General features: G+C 47.7%; 1 protein-coding gene across 4 annotated transcripts in view; it reads left to right on the forward strand.

The window, feature by feature from the left end:
• UBE3C (ubiquitin protein ligase E3C) overlaps positions 1 to 25,519 on the forward strand; it is a 116,056-nt gene that overhangs the window by 8,585 nt on the left and 81,952 nt on the right. For all 4 annotated transcript variants that reach the window (XM_045166507.1, XM_045166508.1, XM_045166509.1 and 1 more), the window contains exons 2-5: positions 15,139 to 15,192; positions 18,357 to 18,431; positions 18,911 to 19,057; positions 24,025 to 24,140. In XM_045166507.1, the coding sequence (XP_045022442.1) occupies positions 15,139 to 15,192; positions 18,357 to 18,431; positions 18,911 to 19,057; positions 24,025 to 24,140 (392 nt within the window). The remainder of the gene's footprint in view (positions 1 to 15,138; positions 15,193 to 18,356; positions 18,432 to 18,910; positions 19,058 to 24,024; positions 24,141 to 25,519) is intronic.

Here is a 25,519-nt window from a genome sequence, read left to right on the forward strand (position 1 = left end):
ATGAAGTCACTCAGTCATGTCCGACTCTTTGAGACCCCATGGATGCAGCCTACCAGGCTCCTCCGTCCATGGGATTTACCAGGCAGGAGTACTGGAGTGGGGTGCCGTTTTTTCTGTTTTGGCATGTGAATGTCCAGTTTCAGCACGTTTGTTGAAAAGCTGTTCTTTCTCCATTGGATTGTCTTTGCTCTTGTCAAAGATCAGTTGGTTCAATTGTGTGTCTGTTTCTGGGCTTGGTATTCTGGTTCATGGATCTCTTTGTCTGTCTGGGGGTTTTTTGGTTTGTTTGGCTCTGTTTTTGCCAGTGCCACATTGTCTTGATTTCTGGAGCTTTAAAGTAAGTCTCAGAGTTGGGTAGTGTTAGTCCTCTGACTTTGTTCATATTTTTCTTCAGCATCGTGTTGGCTTTTTTGAGTCTTTTGCCCTTTCATAGCAACCTTAGAGTCACTTTGTTGATAATCACAAAGTAACGTACTCTGCTTTTTTTTTCCTTTCTTTAAAACAAACCATTGTGTTTTAAGTATTTGTTACATCAGGTTTTTTTAAGTATAGTTAAATGAACAATATTACATAAATTGCAGATGTACAGTAATTCACAGTTATTAAAGGTTATGCTCCATTTATGGTTGATATTGGAGAAGGAAATGGCAGCCCACTCCAGTATTCTTGCCTGGAGAATCCTATGGACAGAGGAGCCTGGTGGGCTGTAGTCCACGGGGTCTAGAGAGTCAGATACGACTTAGCAACTAACACCGCTACCATGGTTCCCTGCAGTATTGGCTGTGTTCTCTGTGTTGTATGGATTTACTGGTTTTGACTGGGATTGTGTTGAATGTGTAAATCAAAAGAGCAGCCCCTGGAGGGGTTGCTTCCTACAGGATGCTAGTGGGAAAGAATCTGCCTATCAGTGCAGGACACAGAAGACATGGGTTCAATCCCTGCATCAGGGAGGGTCCCTGAAGTAGGAAATGGCAGCCCGCTCCAGTGTTCTTGCTTCGGAAATACCATGGACAGAGTGCCTGGCGGGCTGCCGTCCCTGGGGTCACAGAGTTGGATGTGACTGAGGAGCTGAGCACTGGTGTGATTATATGCTTTTTCTTTAGTCTGTTGTTATAATGGTTTATAGGTTTTATTAGGTTGGTGCAAAAGTAATTGCAGTTTTGCATTGTTGAACTTTGCCATTTGGTATTAGAATGCATTCTTAAATGTGTCTGTGTTATGCATCATTTAAGTCTTATGTTTTTTCACTAACAACTCATTACTTGCAGTTTTATATTTATTTTAGATTAGGGAAATGACATTAGACAAAAAGCAAATTTGAGTGATTTTCTTTTAATTAGAGTTCAAAATGCTTCATAAAGCTGCAGAAACAACTCACAACATCAACAATGCATTTGGCAGAGGAACTGCTAACAAATGTACAGTGCTTTCTGCAAAAGAACCAGAAGCTGCCCAGAGCCTTGTAGACGAGGAGCGCAGTGGCCGCTCATCAGAAGTTGACCGTGACTGGCTGAGAGGATCCTCGAAGTTGAGAAAGCTCGATAAGTGAGCACCTCACGCGCTGTGTGTGTGCTTAGTCGCTCAGTCGTGTCTGACTCTCTGCGACCCCGTGGACAGCAGTCCCTCCAGGCTCCTCTGTGCACGGGATTCTCCAGGCAAGAATACTGGAGTGGGTTGTCAGGCCCTCCTCCAGGGGATCTTTCCAACCCAGGGATCGAACCCAGGTCTCCTGCATTGCAGGCGGATTCTTTACTGTCTGAGCCACCAGGGAAGCCCCTCATGAGCTGACTGCAAATCAAAAAAATTGTTGTTTTGAAATGTCATCTTCTCTTATTCTGTGCAACAACAAGTAACCATTTCTTGATTGGATTTTGGCTTGCCATGAAAAGTGGATTTTATACAACTAACTAGCGATGACCAGCTCAGTATTTGGACCAAGAAGAAGCTCCAAAACACTTCCCAAAGCCAAACTGGCACCAAAAAAAAGGTCCTGGTCACTGTTTGGTGGTCTGCCTGTCTGACTGACTGCACCTGTGATGGATTTGCTGGAGTCTGAATCCTGGCGAAACCATCGCATCTGAGAAGTGCGCTCAGCAGGTGGATGAGATGCACTGAACACCGCAGCCGGCGCTGGGCAACAGAAAGGGCCCGCCTCTTCTCCCCGCAGTGCCTGGCCGCCCGTCGCACAAGCAACACGTCAGACATTGACCAGATTGAGCTGCAAAGTTTTGCCTCGTCCTCCACATTCGCCCGACCTCTCACTCACCTGCTACCACTTCTTCAAACGTCTCAACAACTGTTGGCAGCGAAAATGCTTCCACAACCAGCAGGATGCAGAAAATGCCTTCCAAGAGTTCGTCGAATCCCCAAGCATGGATTTTTTTGCTATGGAAAACAGTTATTTCTTTTTGGCAAAAATGTGTTGATTGTAATGGTTCCTGTTTTGATTAATAAAGATGTGTTTGAGCCTAGTTACAACAATTTAAAATGTATGGCCCAAAACTGCAATTACTTTTACACCAACCTAATAAATGCTAAACCTGCCCTGCATACCTAGCATAAGTCCCACTTGGTTGTGATATATAATTCTTTTTATACATTGTTGCATTCAGTTCATAGTGTTTTATTTGGGGGTTCTTGGCCTGTGTTCAGGGGAGAACTGTCTGTAGGTTTCGCCTCCTGTGATATCTTTTTCTGGTTTGGGTGTTAGGGTGCCGCTGGTTCACAGAGCAGGTTTTACTGTAGAGCTTCCCGAAGCCCGCTGCTGGGATTTTAGCGTCACCTTTGCCTAAGTCTGGTGCTGCGGCTGCTGCTGCTAAGTCGCTTCAGTCGTCTCTGACTCCGTGCGACCCCATAGACGGCAGCCCACCAGGCTCCCCCGTCCCTGGGATTCTCCAGGCAAGAACACTGGAGTGGGTTGCCATTTCCTTCTCCAATGCGTGAAAGTGGAAAGTGAAAGTGAAGTTGCTCAGTCGTGTCTGACTCTTAGCGACCCCATGGACTGCAGCCCACTAGGCTCCTCCGTCCATGGGGTTTTCCAGGCAGGAGTACGGGAGTGGGGTGCCATTGCCTTCTCTGTGCCTGAGTCTAGACTGCTCTTAAGACTGCAAGCCCTCTGGTTAGCTTTATACAAATGCCCTCTGTTGTATAATTGAAGGTCTTACCGTAAATATTTTAACTTAAGAACATGTGCTGTTTCACTTTGAAAAGCTGACACTGTGTTGTTCTGTACTCTGTGTACATTGCATTGCAGCGTAAGCTGTCTCTTACAGGCCTGACTCAAGGGAAGCAGAATGATTTCCAAGATCAGATTTTAAAATTTACTGTCAGGACTGATATTATTACCTTACCGTTTTTCCCACTGGCCCCAGTCTGTCCTCTTGAATGTGATTATCTGTAGCTTTCACGTATGAGACCAGAAATCTGAGTTCCCTGTGGCAGATAAAGTCAGAAGTTCTTGGTCTAGTTCTCAGGGACAGTAAGCAGAATGGAAGGGCTGAGACTTTGATGAGTTGTCTTTGGGCCTCAAAGGCTGAGGCGACCAGCAGACTTGGGGAACAGCATCAAGGAGGCGCTGACTGGGGGCGCAGGCGCAGGGCTTAAGGCGGACTCCAGGGGCTGCCTGGTCCTGAGAGTGAGCACCTCCTTCAGCGTGTCCGGCACCTGCCTCGCTTGCCTTCCCTTGTCCTGTCTGACTTTGCACACTTGTGTGCCCTGATTTTTTGGAGTTATAGAGTTAGTTGCCAACCAAGTCTCTTAACTAAGGTAATAAACTAGTCATCTCATAGGACTGTAGAAGAGCCCTCAAAAGAGGTTATTGCAAAAGCAGTGAAGAGTTTTCCTCTGTGATTTTCCCTTTTTCTTATAACTTCAAAGAATGCGGGCACCTAGGAGTTTGGAAGTTAAGTGTGTTATTCTTTGCCCACGACTTGTTCTCCGACCACGGCCTCTTCACACGTTCCGTCTCCTCTGCCACCTGTGAGCACGAGGGCAGGAGCAGGCACTTCAGTCCAGTGTCCCAGAGTCCATCGCCTTCAGTGCTGACCGAACTAAAGATGGAAGTACCTGTGGAGGTGTGGGTGGCAGCATGAATTGGCACGGTCTACCTGGGGCACAGTTTAACAGCAAGTACCCAGAGTCACAAACAGGCGCGGCCCTGCTAAATCCAGCAGTTCTGTTTTTAGAGATGTATTCTAATAAAGCTATGTAACAGGCGTCCGGCATAGATGCCTGGGAAAGAAGAGCCGACGGTTGTGGCATTGCTTGTGTTATTGAAAAATTCGAAACAGCCTAAATGTCTAACAGTAGGAGATCTGTTAGACAGATGGTGATGTAACAGTACAGTGGAGTGCTGTACAGCTGTTTAAAGCGGTCATGATCTGGGAGTTTTACTTATTACTGACTGATGTCTGTTCATCATCTGTATCAGAATGTCATTTTTAATGGAAACTAGATTGCAAAACAGTACTCCGTTTACATTGTGTTCATCTGAACGGTCATGATCTCTCGCTTCACCAGTCTCTTAATTTCCAGTGAGTGAAGGTCTGGTTGTCTGTTTCTGCATCTAGTGGCTTAAAGCAGTGCGGTTTCGCTCTCTGTGGGGCCAGATACCTGAGGGCTGGTGCGGCAGTCTCTCGGAGGCCTAGGCTTTGGAAACCAGGAAGCCATTGTTTGGTGCTGGGGGCTCCGTTCCGGGGCTGGCTCGTGTCTGTGCCTGGAGATTGGAGCTGGGTCTTGGTGGGAGGTGTCCGTTCCCTGCCCCTTGGATGTCTTCAGGGCTGTTTGACCGTGCTCCTGACACGGCAGCTGGCTTCCCCATAGCTAGTGGCGCAGGAGAGCAGGGAGAACGTGCAGTGCCTGTTGGGGAGCGTCCTGAGCATCAGGCATTGTCCCTTCTGCCCTGTTTGATGGTCCAGTCCGAGCTTTAGGTGAAGCCCACCAGTGTGGAGCTGTAAGAAGGAAAGAAACTGGTGAACTGGGAACAGCAGAGCAAACTGGTGAACTAGGGAACGGACTAAAAATTCCTTTCCCCCAGGCAAGGCTTCCTGACTGAGCTGTTACCTTATGCTGCTCGAAAACAGGCGTACCTGCAGAGTCTGACCTGAATTGTTAGGAGTTAGCCATCTTCCTCAAAAAAGCCTTAGAAGCAGGAAGGGCTGTCATTTATTTGCAGCAGTTTGAATTCACTTAGATCATTTACCTTTTTAATCCAGCCACCTTTGGAGCACAGCGGGGAATATACTGGGGAGTGAGTGATTTGGGAATCTTGACGGTCACAGGGCAGCCTGGGGGAGAGGGTGAAGTAAGAGAGGACAGAAAGTGTATTTCTGCCTTGGGCAGTCTGGTGCGAGGATGCAAGGCGGAAGCTAGTTCTCCTCCTCCTTGAGTACCTGCCCCTCGACCTGCCCTCGAGCCCGTGTTGGTGCCCTCGGCTCTGCTGGGCTGGGTTCTTGCCAGGTTTCTGATTGAACGTTGTTGCCACCAGTGAGAAGCCATGGGCAGGGTTGTCCAACCATGAGAAAGTGGCTGTCACTTACAGAGACGAGGCTGGGGGGACGGCAGTCGGGCCAGCTCACAAAGGGGGCCCGTGAGGAGCTCGTCCCTCGGGGGCGGTGCAGGGCCGGACCCCAGGTGAGAAGCTTCTGTAGTTGCACAGAGTAGTGGGGGCCTGAGGCAGGTGGCTAGCCCCTAGGGGAGGGCTCCAGCGCTGGTGAGGAGCTAGAGTTGATGAGATCTGCGGGGACCCGCGGCAGGCACATCAGGTGTCAGTCTGGGGTGACAGGAGTGGACATGATCGAGGCGCTGAGGAGTCCCTAGGACGTGCTCTGTGAAATGCTGGGGATGTGCAGTTGGCAGGAGCAGCTTCAGGGAGAGGCTGGGAGTCCACTCCGCTGGCCCATCAGTAGGTAGTTGAAATTGCATGATGTGCTGGAAAGTGTTCTGCCGAGAAGACACATGGGCTCAGGACAGAACTCCGAGGGACGCTGGCGTTCAGAGGACCAACAGAGCGGCGTGGCCAGCCAGAATGCGCGTCTGCGTGTCTGTGAGTGCAGACGGTAGTTCTGACCCAGAGGCCATAGAGCAGAGCTCCCTGGGGAACTGGGGCTTGTTGGAGGGCCTCCGACCTTTGGTACTGGTTTTGTGGTTTTATTTGCTGTAGCTGAGACTCTGTCCTGTGGACTGACCACGAGGCATTCATATATACTCCCCCAAAGCGTAGGGTCCAGTTGTTCAGTCTGTTTTCTGAAATTACATGCTGCAGAGCGACTAAGCCCATGTGCCCCAATGCCCGAGCCTCTGCCCTGGGCCTGGGAGCCACAACTGCTGAAGCCCGTGCAGCGCAACTAGAGAAGAGCCCGTGCGGCAGCAAAGGGTCCGCACAGCCAAACGTGAATTAAGAGGTTTTTTTTTTTTTGCTTTTTTGTTTTTTAATTAAAAAACAGACTCCTATAAAAAAAAATTACCGTGCATGTTCTCTGTATGAGCTGTGTATGAAGTGTTTGTGTTCATGCTTTATTTTGGGGCTTGTAGATTATTTCCGGAGAAGGCAATGGCACCCCACTTTAGTACTCTTGCCTGGAAAATCCCGTGGACGGAGGAGCCTGGTAGGCTGCAGTCCATGGGGTCGCTAAGAGTTGGACACGACTGAGCGACTTCACTTTCACTTTTCACTTTCATGCATTGGAGAAGGAAATGGTAACCCACTCCAGTGTTCTTGCCTGGAGAATCCCAGGGACGGGGGAGCCTCGTGGGCTGCCGTCTATGGGGTCGCACAGAGTCGGACACGACTGAAGCGACTTAGCAGCAGCAGCAGTAATTTATTTTTCTCCTGTTGTGAACATCTTTTTAGGCAGTGGTTTATAATTATTTTGAGGATAGATTTCAGAAAGAAGCTGGATTGTTCGGTCTCCGTGTGCACGTCGACTTTGGCATGTCCCTTGGGCTGCGCAGCCCTGCTGCCTAAGCAGCTGCGTGTGCAGGTCACAGAGGGCTGCGGCAGGCAGCCTTGGCCTCCGAGGGCGCTTTCCAGGGGTTTCTGCTTTTCTGCTTGTTCATGGCCATAAGCCGGGCCGTATCTCGGTCTGTGTGCCTGCTTGCTGTGTGCTCTTGCTTCTTCCTGACTCCTACTCTGTGATGCAGAGGCGCTAGCAGCCTGCGGAGGTAGGAATCAGGGCTCATAGACTCGGGTCATTTGGTGAAAAGCACGAAGCTCAAGTATGTGAGCCCTGGTCTGGATGTTGTGTAGCCTGCACGTCTTGTGTTGTTTCTAAAGCTTTGCGTAAGCTTTCCTTTCACTGTTCAGCAAGGTGAGGACCCTGTCTTGCAGGCACTGGAAGGGTGGCTTTAGCAGTCCTGTGTCTTTTTGAGTTGATTTTTTGATGGCAGTTGTAAGAGATGTTCCCTTTAACTTTAGAAGGAGTGTTGGCAACCCTAGTGGGTTAGCAGGCAGCACAGCTCATAGCCCACCTTTACTGTGGAAGGTGAAACTGTAAAAAGTATAATGGGGACTTGACAAAATGCTGATCTCTGTAACCAGTTGTCTGCAACATAGTTCCTCGTCTTTTCTGGGCTTCTGTTTCTGAAACTTCCTAATGAGAAAGTCATAATTCTTGCTAATGAGGTGTTTAGATTATCACTCACCTTCATTAAGTCTGATGATGTTTCCGTCTCTAATCTCCAGTCAGTGGCCCTGAAAAAGTTTCTTTTTTTAAATTGGAAAAAGTTTTTAAAACAGATTATTCTAAAGGGCATATATAATGAAGCCTTCCTCTCACTAAGATCCCAAACTTCCCCACTGTTACCAGCTTCCTCAAGCTTTCCAAAATTATTACCAGCTTCCTCAGGGTTTCCAAAACTAGAGTAAATATAGATAAACACGTCCCCCTGACATTTTAAACCACCAGGAGAGCTGCTCTTCTCCTCAGCACAGTGTCCAAGTGGCGACTCCGCGCCAGCACCTTGATGTGCAGCTTCTCTTCGTGGATGCGTGATATCCCACGACCACTTTTCTGTTGGTTGGATGGACTTGTGCCGGTTGTTTCTAGATTTTGCTAGTGCAACTGCCGTAACTACCACACAGTTCTGGTGTAAGAACAGCAGGTCTTTTGGAATTTACTGTAATGGAATATACACTGTTACATTTTATTGTGGTACTTTAAATGAGCGTAAATTTTATTTTTAAGTCAGCATAAATGCCTTTTTTCTATGTAGATTTTGAAGTGGGGCTCATAGTGCATTGTTTTATAAATGTGATTTTCGTAATTTGTCACTCTATTTTGTTCCAGTTTTAGGATGTGAAAGTGTTCGTTGCTCAGTCGTGCCCGACTCTCTGCGACCCCATGGACTGTAGCCCGCCAGGCTCCTCTGTCCATGGAATTCTCCAGGCAAGAGTACTGGAGTGGATTACCATTTCCTTCTCCAGGGGCTCTTCCTGACCCAGGGATCGAACCCAGTCTCCTGCGTTGCAGGCAGATTCTGTACTGTCTGAGCCCCCAGGGAAGCCCCCAGTTTTAAGATACGTGCTGCCAGAGGGAGCACCTATGACTGTGTTTTTTGCCCCTTTGATTGTGTTTGCCTGTGTGTGAAGCTAGTCGCCATTGTATCTTTCATAAAGGTTTTTTCTTATAGGTCTATAAAAGAAGGAAAAATCCAGAGATCATAGGTTGTACATTATTCATGAAACTTCTGTTAATTTTAATTAACTCAAAGTATTTTACTTGAATATTCTTCAAATTATGTAAAAGTATTAGTATTGTTCGTGCATAACTTGAAACAGATGTAAGACTGAGTCTGTTTATATTAGTAAATGGGGTAAATTTCTAGTAGAAAATAGCCCATATAGATAAAACAGAAGATCTCACGTTATTTTTTAAAATAAAGGTATTAATAAACATGCTGAAGTTCTTTTTAAGTGGTTAGCAGTCAGTTTGAGTGTTTGTCTTTATGTAAATTGTCATGTTATGTAAACTTAGTTTAACCTATAGTCAAATTTTTGACTATGCATTTTTTAAAAATTCTGATGGTTAATGAAATCTACTTTAAACTCTATATGACTTTTTTTTAAAAGTTCATTTTGTTACCACTAAATTCATTTGCATGAAGTTCGAAAGCATTTTTTTCCCCTTGAAAAAAAACTTCATTAATGGTATTTGTGAAGTTTGGCCATATTTAATCTTCAGAGCAGATAATGTGCCTGAAGGTCAAAGGTCAAATAGAGAAGTCCGCTGTGGTTTGCTCTTGTTTACTTATTGATGAAAGGGTTAGCGTCCCCGCTGTGGAGGTGAGAGAGTGGCGCTGAGAGCAGCAGGTCTGCGATAGGACAGGAGGGTTGGTCACTGCCTGGTTGAGTGCTTTTTGTAAATCGAGTGTGTAACTGCTGCTGGGATCCCTGACTTATCCAGGCCCGTAGATGCTGAAAGGGAAAGGATGCTTTCCAGTGCAGTAAGTTGAAACCAGCAACCTGTAAAAAATCAAAGTCTACCTGTGCTTTTTGGCTGGCACTTACTGCTGTCTTCCTCGCAGTCACACATGTCATGAACTTATTCTTGGCTTTGTTGATCTGTATTTAAAAACTTATGTTGTGGAGTAGCTTCGTTAGCGTCTTAGTCTAAAAGAGTGAGAGGTTATTTGTTGTACTTGGATAATAATTCAAACAGGAGAAGATGAAGATTCAAGTAAAAGCAGCGTCTCTGGCCTTTCAGCCTGCTGCTCACCGCCCGGTCTGACTCTTCTCAGTGGCCTTGCAGAGCCCTGCTCTGTGCGTGAGTCACAGAGGTGTGCCCTCTTCTTGTTTGAACGCGTGCTGGAGCGCGCGGAAACCCTGCTGCACCCCCCGCCGCGCCGAGCACTGTGTCTGGAGGCAGTTCAGGTCAGTACACATGGATCTCCTGCACTTTAAAGCAGTTCTCTGTGAGCCTCCCTGTGACGAGCGTTCTGCAGTTACCTAGCTGTCATGTAGTTTAATGGCCATTTAGGTTGTTTTCGACTTTTTTTTGGTAATTGAAGCAGCATTGGGTGCATATACTTACATGTGTGCCGGTAACGTTTGCAGGTTAAATTGCTAGGAGGGTTGATCAAAGTCCGTGTACACTGTGAATTTTTATAGTGATTTGCAAACCGCCCTCTGAGGAGAGCACACCAGTGCATGAAGGCAGCTGCTGCCCGTCCTCGCCTCAGCCTGTTACCTGAGGGTAGATTTGCTAGTCAGGTTAAAGCCTGCCATTGCTTTTGTATTGCTTTTTTCCCCTAAAAATGAGTAAAAATGAAGTTATGTTTAAAATACGTTTTTATTTCCTAATGATTGATATTTTAAAATTACTTTTGAGAGCTTTTACAAATAGCGGTTTTGCAGCGTTACAGATATTTCCACTGTCACCTTCTTAAACCTTGGATATAATGTTTTTCTGTGTATAAAGTTTTAATTTTTATGGGATCAAACTTATAATTCTTAAATAAGTTAATGACAAACAGTACCATAGATTTAGCGTGTGGAGTGGCGTTTCTTCCTTAGAGAGGTCTTCCTTCACACCGAGCGTTTAAGAACAATGCTCGTGTCATCCTCCCGTATTTTTACAGTGCTCTGTATGTGTGCAAACCTCAGGTCCGTCAGGAGTCTGTCTTGATGTGAAGACGTAGGGATATGACGTCATTTACTTGGGCCTCTCAGCTGTTGCACACTGTGCGCTGACTCATGCGCTTTGCTTCCTGTCTCCCTGGAGGCCCCGTCCCCGTGCCTTGCCTGCCCCTGCTGGAGCCTGTCGGGGCAGCTCAGAGTTTGCCCCGGGGTGTGGAGTGCGGTGTTCCCAGGGGGGACATGAGAGAACGTTTAAAAACATGATTGTGTTTATTCAGCACTCGATAGAGAAGTTGAGCTAGGATGTCTGTTCGGGTGTGGTAGGCAGGCCCGCCCCAGAGCGTGTGCCCGGGGTGGACTGCTGCTCCAGCTGAGGCCCAGGTCGCTGGTGTGGGTCCTGGACCCTAACTCGCCTGTGCATGGTAGCAGGCTTGCTGGTTTACTCTCTTAGCAGTGTGGTGAAATTTCACTTTCACAAGCTGATGGTTATTTACTGTTCCAGGCCACGTGCAGGCACTCAGAATTGTGAGTTAGGGTCTGGCTTGTGCCTTTATTTTTCCCTGCCTGACCACTGGGCCTGACATGCTGTGAAACTGAAAGTCGTGTGGTCGTGTCCGATTCTTTGCGACCCCATGGACTGTACAGTCCATGGAATTCTCCAGGCCAGAATACTGGAGTGGGTAGCTGTTCCCTTCTCCAGGGGATGTTCCCAACCCAGGGATTGAACCCAGGTCTCCTGCATTGCAGGTGGATTCTTTACCAGCTGAGACAAGGGAAGCCCAAGGATACTGGAGTGGGTAGCCTTTCCCTTCTCCAGGGGATCATCCCAACCCAGGGATCGAACCAGGGTCTCCTGCATTGCAGGCGGATTCTATGCCAGCTGAGCCAGCAGGGAAGCCCCTTGGCGCACTGTGGCCATTGCTTGCCTTCTCAGGCCATGGGACTCGTCTTGCTTTCTTACTTTCTGCTCCTCTCTGGAGAGGCCACCCCCCACCCCCCACCCGGCCGCTGGCCCTGTGTGGCTCCACCTGCTGAAGGGCGAGCGTCCTCGCCATCTGGCGGCCACACCTTTGAGGGTGCTGCCCGTGTGGCCTCGGGGTCCTGACTGCAGATACAGCCGTGGTCTGCATGCTGCATAGCACGCCTGTGCGCTGGAGCGTGTTTGTGAGTGTTGTGTGCCCGCGGTCTCCCTGTTGATGGGCGGCGGGGCAGGGGAGGCGCTGGTCTGCCCTCCTGGGAGAGGTGGCGTTTAAGCCGAGCCTCACCTGAGGCAAGGGGGCACTTGTCACGTGTACGCGTCGGGGTCAAGGGGGAAGGCCAGGTGAGAGGAGGGCAGGGCGACAGAGGCTTGAGGGGCTCGCTCTGCGGGAGGCGGCCCCCAGAGATGGTCGGGGGACGTGGGGGAAGAGCAGCCGCTGTTTGACCACACCGCCTCTGCTGTGACGCGGTCCATCTCGTTACCCTCCGGAGCACATCCTTCCAAGGCAGCTCTGGAATCCACCTTTTCTCGTGCGTGGTCTCTGAGCTGTCAGGGGCGCCCACATGTGTTGAGACGTGTGCCCCAGGGGAGCCGGCATCTGCTGTCTTTATCGCTGTTGTCCAGAAGCAAGTCCGGCCACAGTGGGTCGCAGTGGACAGGCCACTTCTGCGTCCAGCGAACTGTGCTCCTGTATCACTTTAAAATAGCCACTGCCTCGCGTGACACGGGACTCGGCGAGTATCTGTTAAGTGAGTAGATTCCTCTTGCGTGCCTCTCATTTGAACGTCTTTTGAACACGGACTGTGTCTGAGCTGGCAGGTGGCAGCTCCGGTCCCCTGCGAGCTCGGTGCCCGCTGAGGCGTGCGGTCTGGTGGTGGGCCTGCTTTCTGGACGTCGCCTCCCTGCCGTTACGCTTCTCTCTCTCTCTCTCTGTGAGCTGACTGCGCTCAGGGCAGCCTTCCTCCCGGCCTCCCACTGCCCATTTCCCCTTCTCTGGACCTTTCTCGAGCCCTCCTGCCCTCCCACCCCGTCCCTTCTGAACTCAGGCCCAGTTTTGGCGACTCTAGTTTTTTTCTGTGGCCTCCTCCTCCTCAGGCTCCTTTCTGATTGATCTTCCAAATTATGTATGTCTTACAAAGACAAAAGATTTTTAAATTTTTCTCAAAATGTAAAATAATATGATCATACTTAATGTTCTTTTTCAGAGTAAATAGTCCACGGCTGAATGGCTGAGGCTCCAGACCCTTCCTGAGTCCAGATCTTGGCTCTACTTCTCTGAACCTCACTTTTGTCGTCCATAAACAGGGAAAATAACAGTTCTTGAAGCTCATTGGTTATTCTGAGGACACCTGGGCTGACCAGGTCCAGGGTGTGGAGCGCCTGCGGCTCTCTTCCACGCGTGGGGCCCGTGTGCGGGCAGAGGGCTCTGTGTTGGTGGCGGCTGGCGCGTCCCGTGCGGCTGGCGTGTCCTGTGGGCTTGGCAGGCCGCTGTCTCCTCTGTAAAGCATTTAGGGAGCGTGAGTGCTCTTTGAAAGGCCTCACGTTTTTTAAACTACAATTTTATGGTTGAGATCACATGTCAGGGTCTGTGTATGTGTGTCCAGAACTGTGGGTTTGCTGGCTGTGCTTATTTTACAGTGTTTGAAATGAGCTGTTTTAAGTAGGAATCTTTGTAGTTCTTGGAGAAGGAAATGCCAACCCACTCCAGCATTCTTGCCTGGAGAATTCCAGGGACAGAAGCCTGGCCACCTGCCGTCCATGAGATCCCAAAGGCCCGGGCGCGCCTGCGCGAGTCTCACTTCACTCTGTAGCTCTTGAGCATGGGCGTGAGGACGTGCCCTTCCCGCCCGTACAGTGCCCTGTGTCCAGCGGTTTTCACGTGCAGGTCTTTGGAGGGAAGGACGCTCACTCTCGGCGTGCCTCTGGGTGTTCATCACCCTCTTGTATCCTGTGCTTCAGACCTAATGGAATTTCTAAGACACGCTAGTGTTCAGTCAGCGCCCAGGTGCGCTTTTGGGTGACTGGTGCCTGTTGCGACTTTGCGACACTGCAGCCTCCGTGCCGTGCTGCAGGCGGTTAGAAGTGCTTTTCAGCTGTTAACGGTTACTCCCCTCTTTAGACGTCTTTGCTTCACCTAAAGAAATGTTTGTTCATTCATTTTGTAGGGATTTATTAAATCCCTGCATGTGCTGGACATTGAAGCCAGTGGAAGTGAACGGGTGGTAAGAGACAGGCCTAGCCCTCGACCCCTCACCCCCGGGCATTTAGGTTAATGATGCTGCAGCTCACATGTGAAGTCAATTTGGTGACTGTTTTGTTGACATGTACCTTTTTTAAAAGGTAAAACATGGCTTTAAGTATATTTTCTCGTAGTTGTAACAGCATTTTAAGAAATCTTGGCTCTTTAGTTGTACCCAAGTAATGAATATACATTAAATCTGGGCAAAGGGAGGAGAAGAGAAATTACAGATGTATACTTAACACTCCTATTCACAAATTAAGAGAATAACTAGAAGTATGGTTGTATTTTTATCTAGACCCTTTCCGTAATTCTGAGCATTGTAACTTTGTACTTTTTGCTTTAGGTTTTTCCATTCCCCTTCCTCTTTTTAGTTAATCAGTTAAAAATAAAATATTTTTCTGACCTTTGACGTGGTAGCTTTAAAGGTTTTTTTTTATTTGAATCCAAGAAATGAAATTTTCTATAGTGGAAAATATCTGGAGGATTTATTTCTTTGGCTGTCAATTTTGTCATTGAGAAACTTTTGTTCTACACATTGTGTATTCCTTCACATATCAAAGTTAATTTTAATTTGGCTCATTGCTTGCTTACTGACACTATTCTGATGAGCTGTATGTGTTAACAAATTTAAGTTTATTAATTTTTCTAATGATTTGTATGTTAAGATCTTGGACCTTTAATTTTGGATTAAATTCACAAAAATCAAACGCCCTTGCAGTAAGGACGGAAACTGTTCTGGGGCGAGTTGCCTGTAAGTGTTTTTCTTTGAAACATTTAACTTTCCCATTTATTATTTCAGTTCCTTCCGCATATCACCTAATTTTGGTTAGAATGCAGTTTTACTTATGATGAAAATAATTTTTTAAAACTCTGGTAACAATGAAAAGTTGAGTTTTTCATTGACATTTTTGTTGAGATAATAGTACAGGCACATGCAGAGCTGTTGGAAACACCACGGGAGGTCCTGTGTTGGCCTGGCCTTGCCCCTGGTGCTCTCGCAGAGCCTGGTGTGAGCTCACAGGCGGGCGCTGACATCGTGCTCACCTTCCTCACACCTGCCGGCTTCACTCGCACTAACGTGTGTGTGTGTGTGTGTGTGAAGAAATGAGATTCTGTTCTTAGAAAACGACTAGCGTTATAAATTTGACTTGATATGTGGCCTGGGGGTGGGGTGGCCTGGGGGAGGGGCCATTTAACCCCTGTGCCTGGGATTTCTTATCGTCAGACAGTTGGATTGGATGATCTCTAGAATTCTTTTGGGTCACAGCATTCTGTAATTTTTGTATGAGAGCATTTTAGAATTTGAAATTACACCCTTTGTCTTTTCTCTGTTTTTGTGTTTAGGAAGAAAAGGCTTCTCTTTTACATCGTACTCAGGAAGAAAGAAGAAAGAGGGAGGTAAGCAGTGTGTAACAGTCCCTGTCGACAAGCCGTCTCCATAGCGTTTAGCTAAGCCCTGCTTTTACTGTTTGATACACATAGATAAGTGTATGTATATGTGACATAACACGTATTTGTATGTATGTTAAACTTCTGAAACCATTCTGGATTTGTTGATTGTATGGTGAGTCATCTAATGTAGATGGGCTAAAAGAATGTAGAAAAGATGGGCTTAAAAGAGCAGTTTCCAGAGTGGGGAGGACATAGACTTTCGGTTCATGTGGTTGCTTGTGGTGTGGCTTCCAGAAGCGGTAGAAAGTCTTGGAGTATGTTCGTGTTTTACCAAGTAGGAGAAGACTCCCTGTGAATGCAGGTTGTGTGCACTGTTTGTGTGTTTGTGAAGAAGCTGAATACACGAAAGGGGCTAGGGACCCCTTTTGTTCCAGTCTATTTTACATTTCGTCTTCGGAGACAGTTTCTTAAAATGGCTTTGCCTTGTTGACTCATCAGCAGTGTGGTATCCTGTGGCCTGCTTTTCTGGGTAGTTTCTTGTTTCGTTTTTAATAAGTCATGCATTCCTTTAACACACACGTATTGAGAGCTCGTGTCCCGGCCCAGGTAGTGTTCTGCCGGCTGGGTGTGTGGGTGTGGATAAGACGAGACAGTGTTCCTGCTGGGCGTGGACCGCAGGTGTGAGGCAGGGTCCTGCAGGGGGACCCGGAGGGCCTGCTGTCGGTGTTGAGGGACGGCGTCTCTGAGCTCGTCAGAGCTGAGTGAAGTCCTGGAGGACGGAGCAGGAACGCTGCGGCAGCTGGAACAAGAGCCTCCTGAGGACGGAGCAGGAACGCTGGGCAGCTGGAACAAGGGCCTCCTGAGGACGGAGCAGGAATGCTGCGGCAGCTGGAACAAGAGCCTCCTGGGCCAGGGGGCCGCAGGTGCAAGGACGCTGGGGCAGGATCTCCCTGCCTCCGGGCTGCTGATGTAGGTCCTGGGCCAGGCGGTGCCTTGTCGGGCACTTGCCCACATACTGCAGGGCTAGCCCATCCCTTGGCCTCTACTTTGGTTCCAGAGTAGATGATGCACCATAAAATCAACAGGTCCGGAATGGTTTCTGAAGTTTAACATACATGCAGATACATGTTATGTCACATATACATACATAGGGCCTTCTCCAGCAGATGCCACAACCCTCCCTCCCCACACTGGGACAACTGCAGATGTCTCCAGAAATCACCGAATGCTTCCTTGGTGGTGAAATTGCCCTCCCTTGAGGGTCACTGCCCAAACAAGAAAAGTATACTGAAAAACAAGAAAAGGACACCTAGTGGGTAGCCATTCCCTCCTCCCAAGAATCCCTGTGACCCAGGGTTCAAAGCCCGGTCTCCTGCTCTGCGGGAGGGCTCTTCACCGGCGAGCCACCAGGGAAGCCGGTGCGCTGGTTGCTGCTCTGCTCTGCTCGTCTGCCCTTCTCTGGAGCGCTCAGGCAGCCCTCGCTCCCTGCGGTGCTTCTGCTCCAGCTCCCCTCTCCTCCTCCTCCTCCCCTTGGGCTCACATTACAGATGTAATGTGACCTTCACGCTATGTCCTCTTCTCTGTATGTTTATCCTTTTGAATATCTATGCTTTGATTTGGCTAGTCTCTTCTCTAACTTCTGATTTACAAATTACCTCTTTTAGTGATGTCTGATTATTAAATACATCCACTGAGTTCTGAATTCCAGTTTTTATTTCAGTTCTAGAATTTTATTTGATTCTTTTATTTACCAGTTCTCTTGTCTTTTAATTTCTTGAACATAATTTTAGATTTTTAAAGATAATGTTTAAACTCCAGTATTTGGAATTCCTGTGGGTTTGTTTGTGTTGTTTGTCCTCTTGATTTTAAATTCTTGTCTTTTGCCTGGTTATTTTGGTTGAATACTGGGCATCGTATGTTCTAACCAGAATGATGCGTTCAGGTTCTAGAATGTGACCTCTTCTTTTCGGAGAGCATTGCATTTGTTTCTGGCAGGCAGTAGGGAGTGGGACAGTAAACCCCCTTTAACTGAGGGGGGATAAGCTGGTTGCAGGCCGACCTTGAGGCCTTGTGAGGGCTGATCTGTTTCCGGTACACCTGCCAGAGAACTAGAGTGTTACTGAGACTTCCTCCCTAGTTAACAACTGAATGAACAAAAATGAATGTGTTGAAAATGCCTGGGATGAGTTATGAGTTTATCATCAAGTACCCTTAGAATTGGTTCAAGCTCAGGGGTTCCCTCATAACCATCTCAAGCTCAGAAAGTGCACTTTTGTGGCCTGACGGTGTGACTTTATGAGTGTGTGTGTGCCGTTCACGCCTGTAGGTGCCATTCAGGGAGGCTGTGAGGTGGCGTTGCGTGCTAAGACAGAGCACCGGTTTTCCTGTCACACCTGCATTTGCTTTCTGACGCGTATCTTTTGGCATCCCTAGTCTCTATGGAGAGTGGAGTCTCTGTGTCTTTGAAACAGGAGTGGCGCTCGCCTGGCAGGTTGCTGTGTGATACCACTGGACTGTCTCTGAGTGCAGGCACATGGGGGGCCCACATGCAGGTTCAGGGGCTGCGTATTATGGTTTGCTTGTGTGTAGCGTCCAGAGTAGAGTTCCATGGAGATAGAAAGTTGATTAGTGGTTGCCAGGGCAGGGTGGCGGAGAAGGCAATGGCACCCCACTCCAGTACTCTTGCCTAGAAAATCCCGTGGACAGAGAAGCCTGGTGGGCTGCAGTCCATGGGGTTGCTAGAGTCGGACCCGACTGAGCGACTTCACTTTCACTTTTCACTTTCATGCACTGGAGAAGGAAATGGCAACCCACTCCAGTGTTCTTGCCTGGAGAATCCCAGGGATGGGGGAGCCTGGTGGGCTGCAGTCTCTGGGGTCACACAGAGTCAGACACGACTGACGCGACTTAGCAGCAGCAGGGCAGGGTGGAGGGATGGGGTGGGACAGAGAGTGAGGGGTGACTGATGGCCAGCGGTTCAGGGGTTTTATGGGGCCAAGTGATGAAAATGTTCTGAAAGTAGACAGTGGGCATGACTGTATAACTTTGAATATATTAGAAATTGGTGAATGGTATGTTTCAAAGAGTGGATTTTGTGGTGTGTAGTCTTAACTAGTATATGTCATTTTCACTGATTCTGACCAATTGTTCTTCCTTCCTGTGTTATTCAGGAAGAAAGGCGAAGATTGAAAAATGCAATAATTATCCAGTCATTTATTCGAGGCTATAGAGACAGAAAACAACAAGTAAGTTTGCTTTTAAACTGAGAAGGAATTAGGCATGAGAAAACTTATTTTGAATATAGCATTGGATTCTTAGAGTTGAAATTCATTTTATGTGCATTTTTGTGTGTACTTGTTTAATAAAAGTTAATGTGCAGAAAACAACAATTCTGTAAAGCAGTTATCCTTCAATAAAAAAATTTTTTAAAAAAAGAAAGTTAATGTGGATAATAGTATTTTCCCCAACAAGTGATTTTACTAGTTTAGATGAGTTTTTTGGTGGTTTTAAATTATGAAATACAAACCTAGGCCAAACCACGGCTACAGATGACAGTGGACGGTGGCGGTGACCCCTGTAGAGGGTGTGCAGCAACTGCACCCCAGGCGACCAGCCGTGACCTCCGCGTGGCGTAGCCCTCGCGCTCGGTCTGTGCTCCCAGCGACCCTGGAGGCCTCGGGCCCCACGAGCACTGACGCCGCCCTCTGTCTCGGTCTGTTTCCAGTGTTCCATCCAGAGGAGTGCGTTCGACCGCTGTGCCAGCCTGTCCCAGTCCGGTGGCGCTTTTCCCCTTGCCAGTGGTCCCAACCTTACCCTCCTGGTGCGGCAGCTTCTGTTTTTTTACAGACAGAGTGAAGACTCACAACGCTTGGTGAGTGTTGGCTCTGCTTTCTCTAACCCTTGTGTGAATGTTCTCCAGCTTTTGGTTCACTGGGCAGACAGCCCTCCAGCATGGCTCTCCTTGTGAACCTCCGCGGTCAGCGGCAATGGGTTGTCTTTGTGATCATGTGTTTTTCCTCTTAAAGTTGATACCGATTTTCTGTAGGCTTTTTCATTTTTTTTTTAATTACGGAAATTCAGATACAAGAAACGGGGTGCTGTGCTGTGCACGCACTGTGCACCGTGGTCCGGAGTGCACGGTCCACACCAGGCTCAGCGCGGAGCCTGCCACCCAGAACGTAACTGTATAACTTAACACACTTTACAGGTTGTGAGGTCACCAGTGATGAGTGGTGTGTATTAATGGGGGACATCCATGACTGGCTCAGTCTTTTTAAAAAGTAGAACTTGTCACTGAGTCCAGTTTCCCAGGAGGTAGTACAGATTCCTGTGTGATCATTAGGTTGAATACATACTTATTCTTAGAAATCTTTATTTGTAATAAAAGTTTCAATTTGAAAGATGAGTCTGCAGTGTAAGGTCAGCCTTCCGTGGTCCAGCCGTGCGACTGGCAGCCCCCTTGTGTGAAACTCAAGTATAGGAGATGGAGGGTGCTTCACTGCCGGGGTGGGCTCTGGTTCTAACACCCACACTGCTTCCTGTTCTGAACCGGGATGGGCCATGGGAGGAACACCTCGAGAGCGGTGAAGGTGGCTGCCTTACACGCACCTTTTCTCGGCTGAGGCCAATGAGGAGAGGAATGAGAAATGCACAGCAGCAGGGCCTCGGCGCTCTGTCGGAGCAGACCGTCCCTCCTTCCCGCGCTCGCAGACTGAAGGTCAGCCGTGGAGCGCAGCCGCTGGGTCTGTGGGGCGAGACAGTCAGGAGGGTCGAGTGTCTCTCCAGAGCGCCCTTGCATTTGGAGAGCGGCCCCTGGCTGCCCCGAGGTCCGGTCAGCAGTCCTGCGTGGTTTCTAGGTATGCAGTGGCCTGGCCCCATGGCCCTACATAGAGTTAGAATTAGCCAGCTCCTCAAACCTGGTTCATACGACAAAAACGAACCAGATGGTTTATTCAGTTTTCAAACAAAAATGCAAGAACAATAAACCAGTCGCATAATATGTGGAGGGTAGGTCTCCTGCCCCATCTTCAGGTTCCCTGATTGCTGTCTTAAGAGCAGGTGTGACACCGCTATTGGGAGTTTATTTATTTAAGGTGCTCCGTGCAAAACAGCATATGTGGCTCTACCTACTCCCTTGACTTATTTTTTATTATCATGACTAAATATGCTCTCTGCTAAAACAGTGTTTTCTTTTGTGTAGCTTTCCTGAATCACTCTGGAGTTAAATATCGTGTCACTTCTGTGTCCTCATCTTTGGTCTCTGAGGGTCGGGTCCTCCTCCAGCTTCCCTCGGTCAGGCCGCTGGCGCTCGCCCCCCCCAGGCGTCCTGTGCGCCCGGGAGCCTGCTGCGCTGTGGCCATGGTGCAGCCACCCTGGGAACACTCACTTCGCTTCTCTTCAGTTTCAGAGCCTCTCTCCTGATTGCACTCCTTTTCGCCTGCTTGGTGTACTCCCTCGTTTTATTGATACAAACCTTCAGTTGACTTCTTGAGAAAGGATGCATAAGGAAAGTTTATATATCTGAATTTAGTAAAAAAAAAAAAAAAAAAGAGTTAAGCAGAAAAAAAAAAGTGAAGCAAAGCAGATATTTAATGTCCTTAGAACTTTGCGAATGATGATGTTGGTGCATTTCTAGAGAAATTTAAAAACAATATCCAAGTCCAGTCCACTCCAGAGATACATCACACAGCACAGGGAATAAAGCCAGTATTTTATAATAACTATAAGTGGAGTGTAGTTTTAAACACTTGAATCGTTATGTTGTGCCCGTGAAACTTATGTAACATCGCCCATCACTTCCGTGTTGCACGTGTGCTCAGCCATGTCTGACTCTTCCAGACTCCGTGGACCGCAGCCCTCCAGGCACCTCTGCCTGTGCGATGTTCCAGGCAAGGATACTGGAGGGAGTTGCCATTTCCTCCTCCAGGAACATCAGTTGTACCTTAATTTAAAAAAAAAAAACAAACGCAGTCCAAGAAGTGTTAAAGAAAGCGCTTTGAGGGCTTCTTTATGTTGTTGAACCATAATTACTTGACCAGTGTATTTACAACCTTATTCTTACAGTTCCTGCAGGTGCCCGGTAGAGGTCACAGTGTTTACTACACCTTCTACTGTTATCTGTTAATGGGTTACGAGGTGGGAGTACCAGACCACCTGACCTCAGAAACCTGTATGCAGGTCAGGAAACAACAGTTAGAACCAGACATGGAACAACAGACTGGTTCCAAATTGGGAAAGGAGTTCGTCAAGGCTGTATATTGTCACCCTGCTTATTTAACTTATATGCAGAGTACATCATGCAAAATGCTAGGCTGGATGAAGCACAAGGTGGAATCAGGATTGCCTGGGAGAAATATCAGTAACCTCAGATATTGATACCAGATGACACCACCCTTATGACAGAAAGCAAAGAACTAAAGAGCCTCGTGATGAAAGTGAAAGAGAAGAGTGAAAAAGTTGGCTTAAAACTCAGCATTCAGAAAACTAAGATCATGGCATCTGGTCCCATCACTTCATGGCAAATAGGTGGGGAAACAGTGGAAACAGTGAGAGACTTTATTTTGGGGGGCTCTAAAATCAAAGCTATGGTTTTTCCAGTAGTCATGTATGGATGTGAGAGTTGGACTGTGAAGAAAGCTGAGCGCCGAAGAATTGATGGTTTTAAACTGTGGTTAAAAACTGGGGCAAGATATATGCAAAAAACACATCTGAAAAAGGAGTTCACATATACAAAATATATAAAAGTACATCCTCTACTCATTTTTAGGGAAAAAAAGCAATACAAAAGCAATGGCAGGCTTTAACCTGACTAGCAAATCTACCCTCAGGTAACAGGCTGAGGCGAGGACGGGCAGCAGCTGCCTTCATGCACTGGTGTGCTCTCCTCAGAGGGCGGTTTGCAAATCACTATAAAAATTCACAGTGTACACGGACTTTGATCAACCCTCCTAGCAATTTAACCTGCAAACGTTACCGGCACACATGTAAGTATATGCACCCAATGCTGCTTCAATTACCAAAAAAAAGTCGAAAACAACCTAAATGGCCATTAAACTACATGACAGCTAGGTAACTGCAGAACGCTCGTCACAGGGAGGCTCACAGAGAACTGCTTTAAAGTGCAGGAGATCCATGTGTACTGACCTGAACTGCCTCCAGACACAGTGCTCGGCGCGGCGGGGGGTGCAGCAGGGTTTCCGCGCGCTCCAGCACGCGTTCAAACAAGAAGAGGGCACACCTCTGTGACTCACGCACAGAGCAGGGCTCTGCAAGGCCACTGAGAAGAGTCAGACCGGGCGGTGAGCAGCAGGCTGAAAGGCCAGAGACGCTGCTTTTACTTGAATCTTCATCTTCTCCTGTTTGAATTATTATCCAAGTACAACAAATAACCTCTCACTCTTTTAGACTAAGACGCTAACGAAGCTACTCCACAACATAAGTTTTTAAATACAGATCAACAAAGCCAAGAATAAGTTCATGACATGTGTGACTGCGAGGAAGACAGCAGTAAGTGCCAGCCAAAAAGCACAGGTAGACTTTGATTTTTTACAGGTTGCTGGTTTCAACTTACTGCACTGGAAAGCAAAGAGTTGGACATGACTGAGTGACTGAACAAACTGGACTGCACGGGTAGTATGAATGGACTGTGTGGGTAGTATGAATGGACTGCGTGGTAGTATGAATGGACTGCGCGGTAGTATGAATGGACTGCGCGGGTAGTATGAATTTTAGAATGCACTGCATGTCAGATAGTGCAGGAAACACTTGTGTCACGTTGGTTCCTGAGGAAATACGGACACGCAGCTCCAACAGCTTCTGTGTAGGCAGATGAACAATTGGGCCGGGTCTCCGAGTTCCTTTCCACCAACTTTGGACCCACTGGGGATTTACCAGGCAGAACACTTGTACTCAGACTTTGATAACATCTCATATTAAGTAAGTTTTCCTGTCAAAGGGGAGACTGAACGTGACAGGCACACGTGAGAGGCTCTCTTAATTGTCGCTGTTTCTGTTGATAAATGAACAGGTAGCAACCAACATATTGTAGAGAAAGCGAGTCCAGGAGGTTCCTTGTTGGGTGTGGTGTTTCGGTCACTCATGGCAGCGGCGTCCACACTAGAGAGGCTCCTGGGTGGAGCTGGATGGAAGTCTGAGTCCACGCTTGCTGAGCTTGTGCCCCCATCACTGGTCATGTCCAGGACGGTGGGGGTTCAGGCCATCCCCCCACGGCTCTGACCTTTTCTCCCCTCAAGCATGCTGCAGTATAATTGACAAATAAAGCTGTAATTTTAGTGCACGCTGTGATGGTTTGTACAAACATTGTGATGGGATTCCTGCATCTAGCTGTGACACACCTCTCACCTGACTTGTTGCACGCCTGGCCTTGTATCGGAGGTGGTGAGGCTGTAAGATGGCCTTTTCCACCAGCATTTCACAGGGTTGGGGAGGTGAGCATCCACAGAAACGGTGCTGGAAGCTAGAGAAGACGGATGCGAGGAAACTGCTGTCCTTTGTAATTTAGGATTAACACTGACTCTCAGTGTTTTTATTGTGGACTGCTAAATTTTGCAAGTGAACTGTTTCTGTTTCATGTGTATGTGAGTTTTCAAGTACTGTTAGTGTTTAGTAATTTAACTTCGTGCTGGTGTGCTTTTTTAGGATGGAAAAGTCAGGACGTGTGTATCCTGCTCACTAAAACCTTGACTTAGAAGATTAATTTCTTAACCACGTTTTGATTATTTTGATTGTGTCTGCCAATTAAGGACATTTGGCATGTTATGTAATTAGAAAACAGTTAACTTTTTACAGACTAACGAGTTGTATGTTTTGCTCTTTCAGATATGGATGTATCAGAACCTGATTAAACACAGTGCTCTGTTTGTCCAGCAGTTGGAAGGATCTGAGAGACTCACATGCTTGTTTCAAATAAAGAGGCTGATGAGCCTCTGTTGCAGGTAAACCCATGTCGCCCCAGCGCGGGTGGCGTGGTGGTCTCGTCTAGAAAAACACCGTTTGTGTTTCAGTGTCTTAGTAGTTTTCCTGTTGTTGTTGGATTTTTTTTTTCTTTTTTAAGACTGAAATGTTATGTGTGTTAGTTTTTACTCCCGTGATCCTCTCTTTAGAAAGTAAAATGTAGTGAAGCATACCTTCCAGGGGATGTTTTCTTCCAGGTGTGGCCTGGAATCGCTCTGTGGGACGTCAGGCATCTGGTTGCTTGGCAAGTGGACAGGCCAGCTGAAAGGCCCGTCTCTGTGCTGATGGTCACTGATCCCAGGCCCCCGGGTCACTGCCTGCGGGTGAAGGGTCAGGCCTTTCATCAGGCTCTCCTGACCTGTGTCCTGGACTCGGTACAGAGCACATTGAGGTGATGTGAGCAGTAGCACTTGAATGAAAAAGCAAATTAACATCTTCACCATTTTTCTAAAATTTGATGGTGTCTGCACCGTAGCCAACTTTCAAATGATTCTGAGCCTTTAATACCCTTTCAGCTAATTTTCTGGAAGTTGCGTGTAGTAAGGTTTATTTAGGGTTCATATCAGAATGAGGCCTGTTAGCTGACTTTTCCAGATCCTGAGCTGCACTAGAGGCAAAGTGGAAAACCCCCAAAGAGAGAATGTGGATGATCGAGAGTCCCAGGAAATCTTTTTTTTTTTCCAAACCCCTTTTATTTCTCGAAAAACGTCCTTTGAAAAACACACTGTGTGCGTTGATTCTCTGGAGCAGGGGTCCGTGGACCTTCTCTGTAGACGCCTGCACCCCACAGGAGGGCCTGGGCGCCGTGGCCTCTGTTACACACAAGCCCTCAGAGGTGTCAGGCATGCCCTCGCCCAGAGCAGCAGAGTCTGGGGCTCTCTTGACCTGGGCTTATAGTTTGTGGCCCTTAATGTGCTTTTGAAGGTATTCATCCAGCAAGTAATTTTAATAGATGATAGATCCAAATGCAGTTTCTGCTTGTTTTCCCCAGCTTTCTGTCTTGGAAAATTTCTGACATGAGAAAAGTGGCAGCACCACCGTATATCGTGCTCCTGGATTCAAGTTCCATTTGCTCATTTGCTTTCTGTCCGTCTGCACGCACACAGCGCGCTGTTTTTCTGGCGCGTGTGGAAGGGGGCTGCAGACAGCATGGCGCTCGCTGCTCCCCGTACTTGTCCTGGGAAGGCGCATTCTGGGGACTGCGGTGCTATTTTCTCCTCTGAGAGAACAAATGGTAATTCTCTGCTGTCGTGATCTGCTCCCTATTCACATTTCCTCAGTTATCTCAAAAGCTTTATCTTCTCTGTTTTGATGGCCTTAGCATCCCTTTGGTTCCTTCATCTCCTCTGTTTCCTTTCAA

This window comes from Bubalus bubalis, chromosome 8 (assembly GCF_019923935.1).
Source record: "Bubalus bubalis isolate 160015118507 breed Murrah chromosome 8, NDDB_SH_1, whole genome shotgun sequence".
NCBI classification, from domain to species: domain Eukaryota; kingdom Metazoa; phylum Chordata; class Mammalia; order Artiodactyla; family Bovidae; genus Bubalus; species Bubalus bubalis.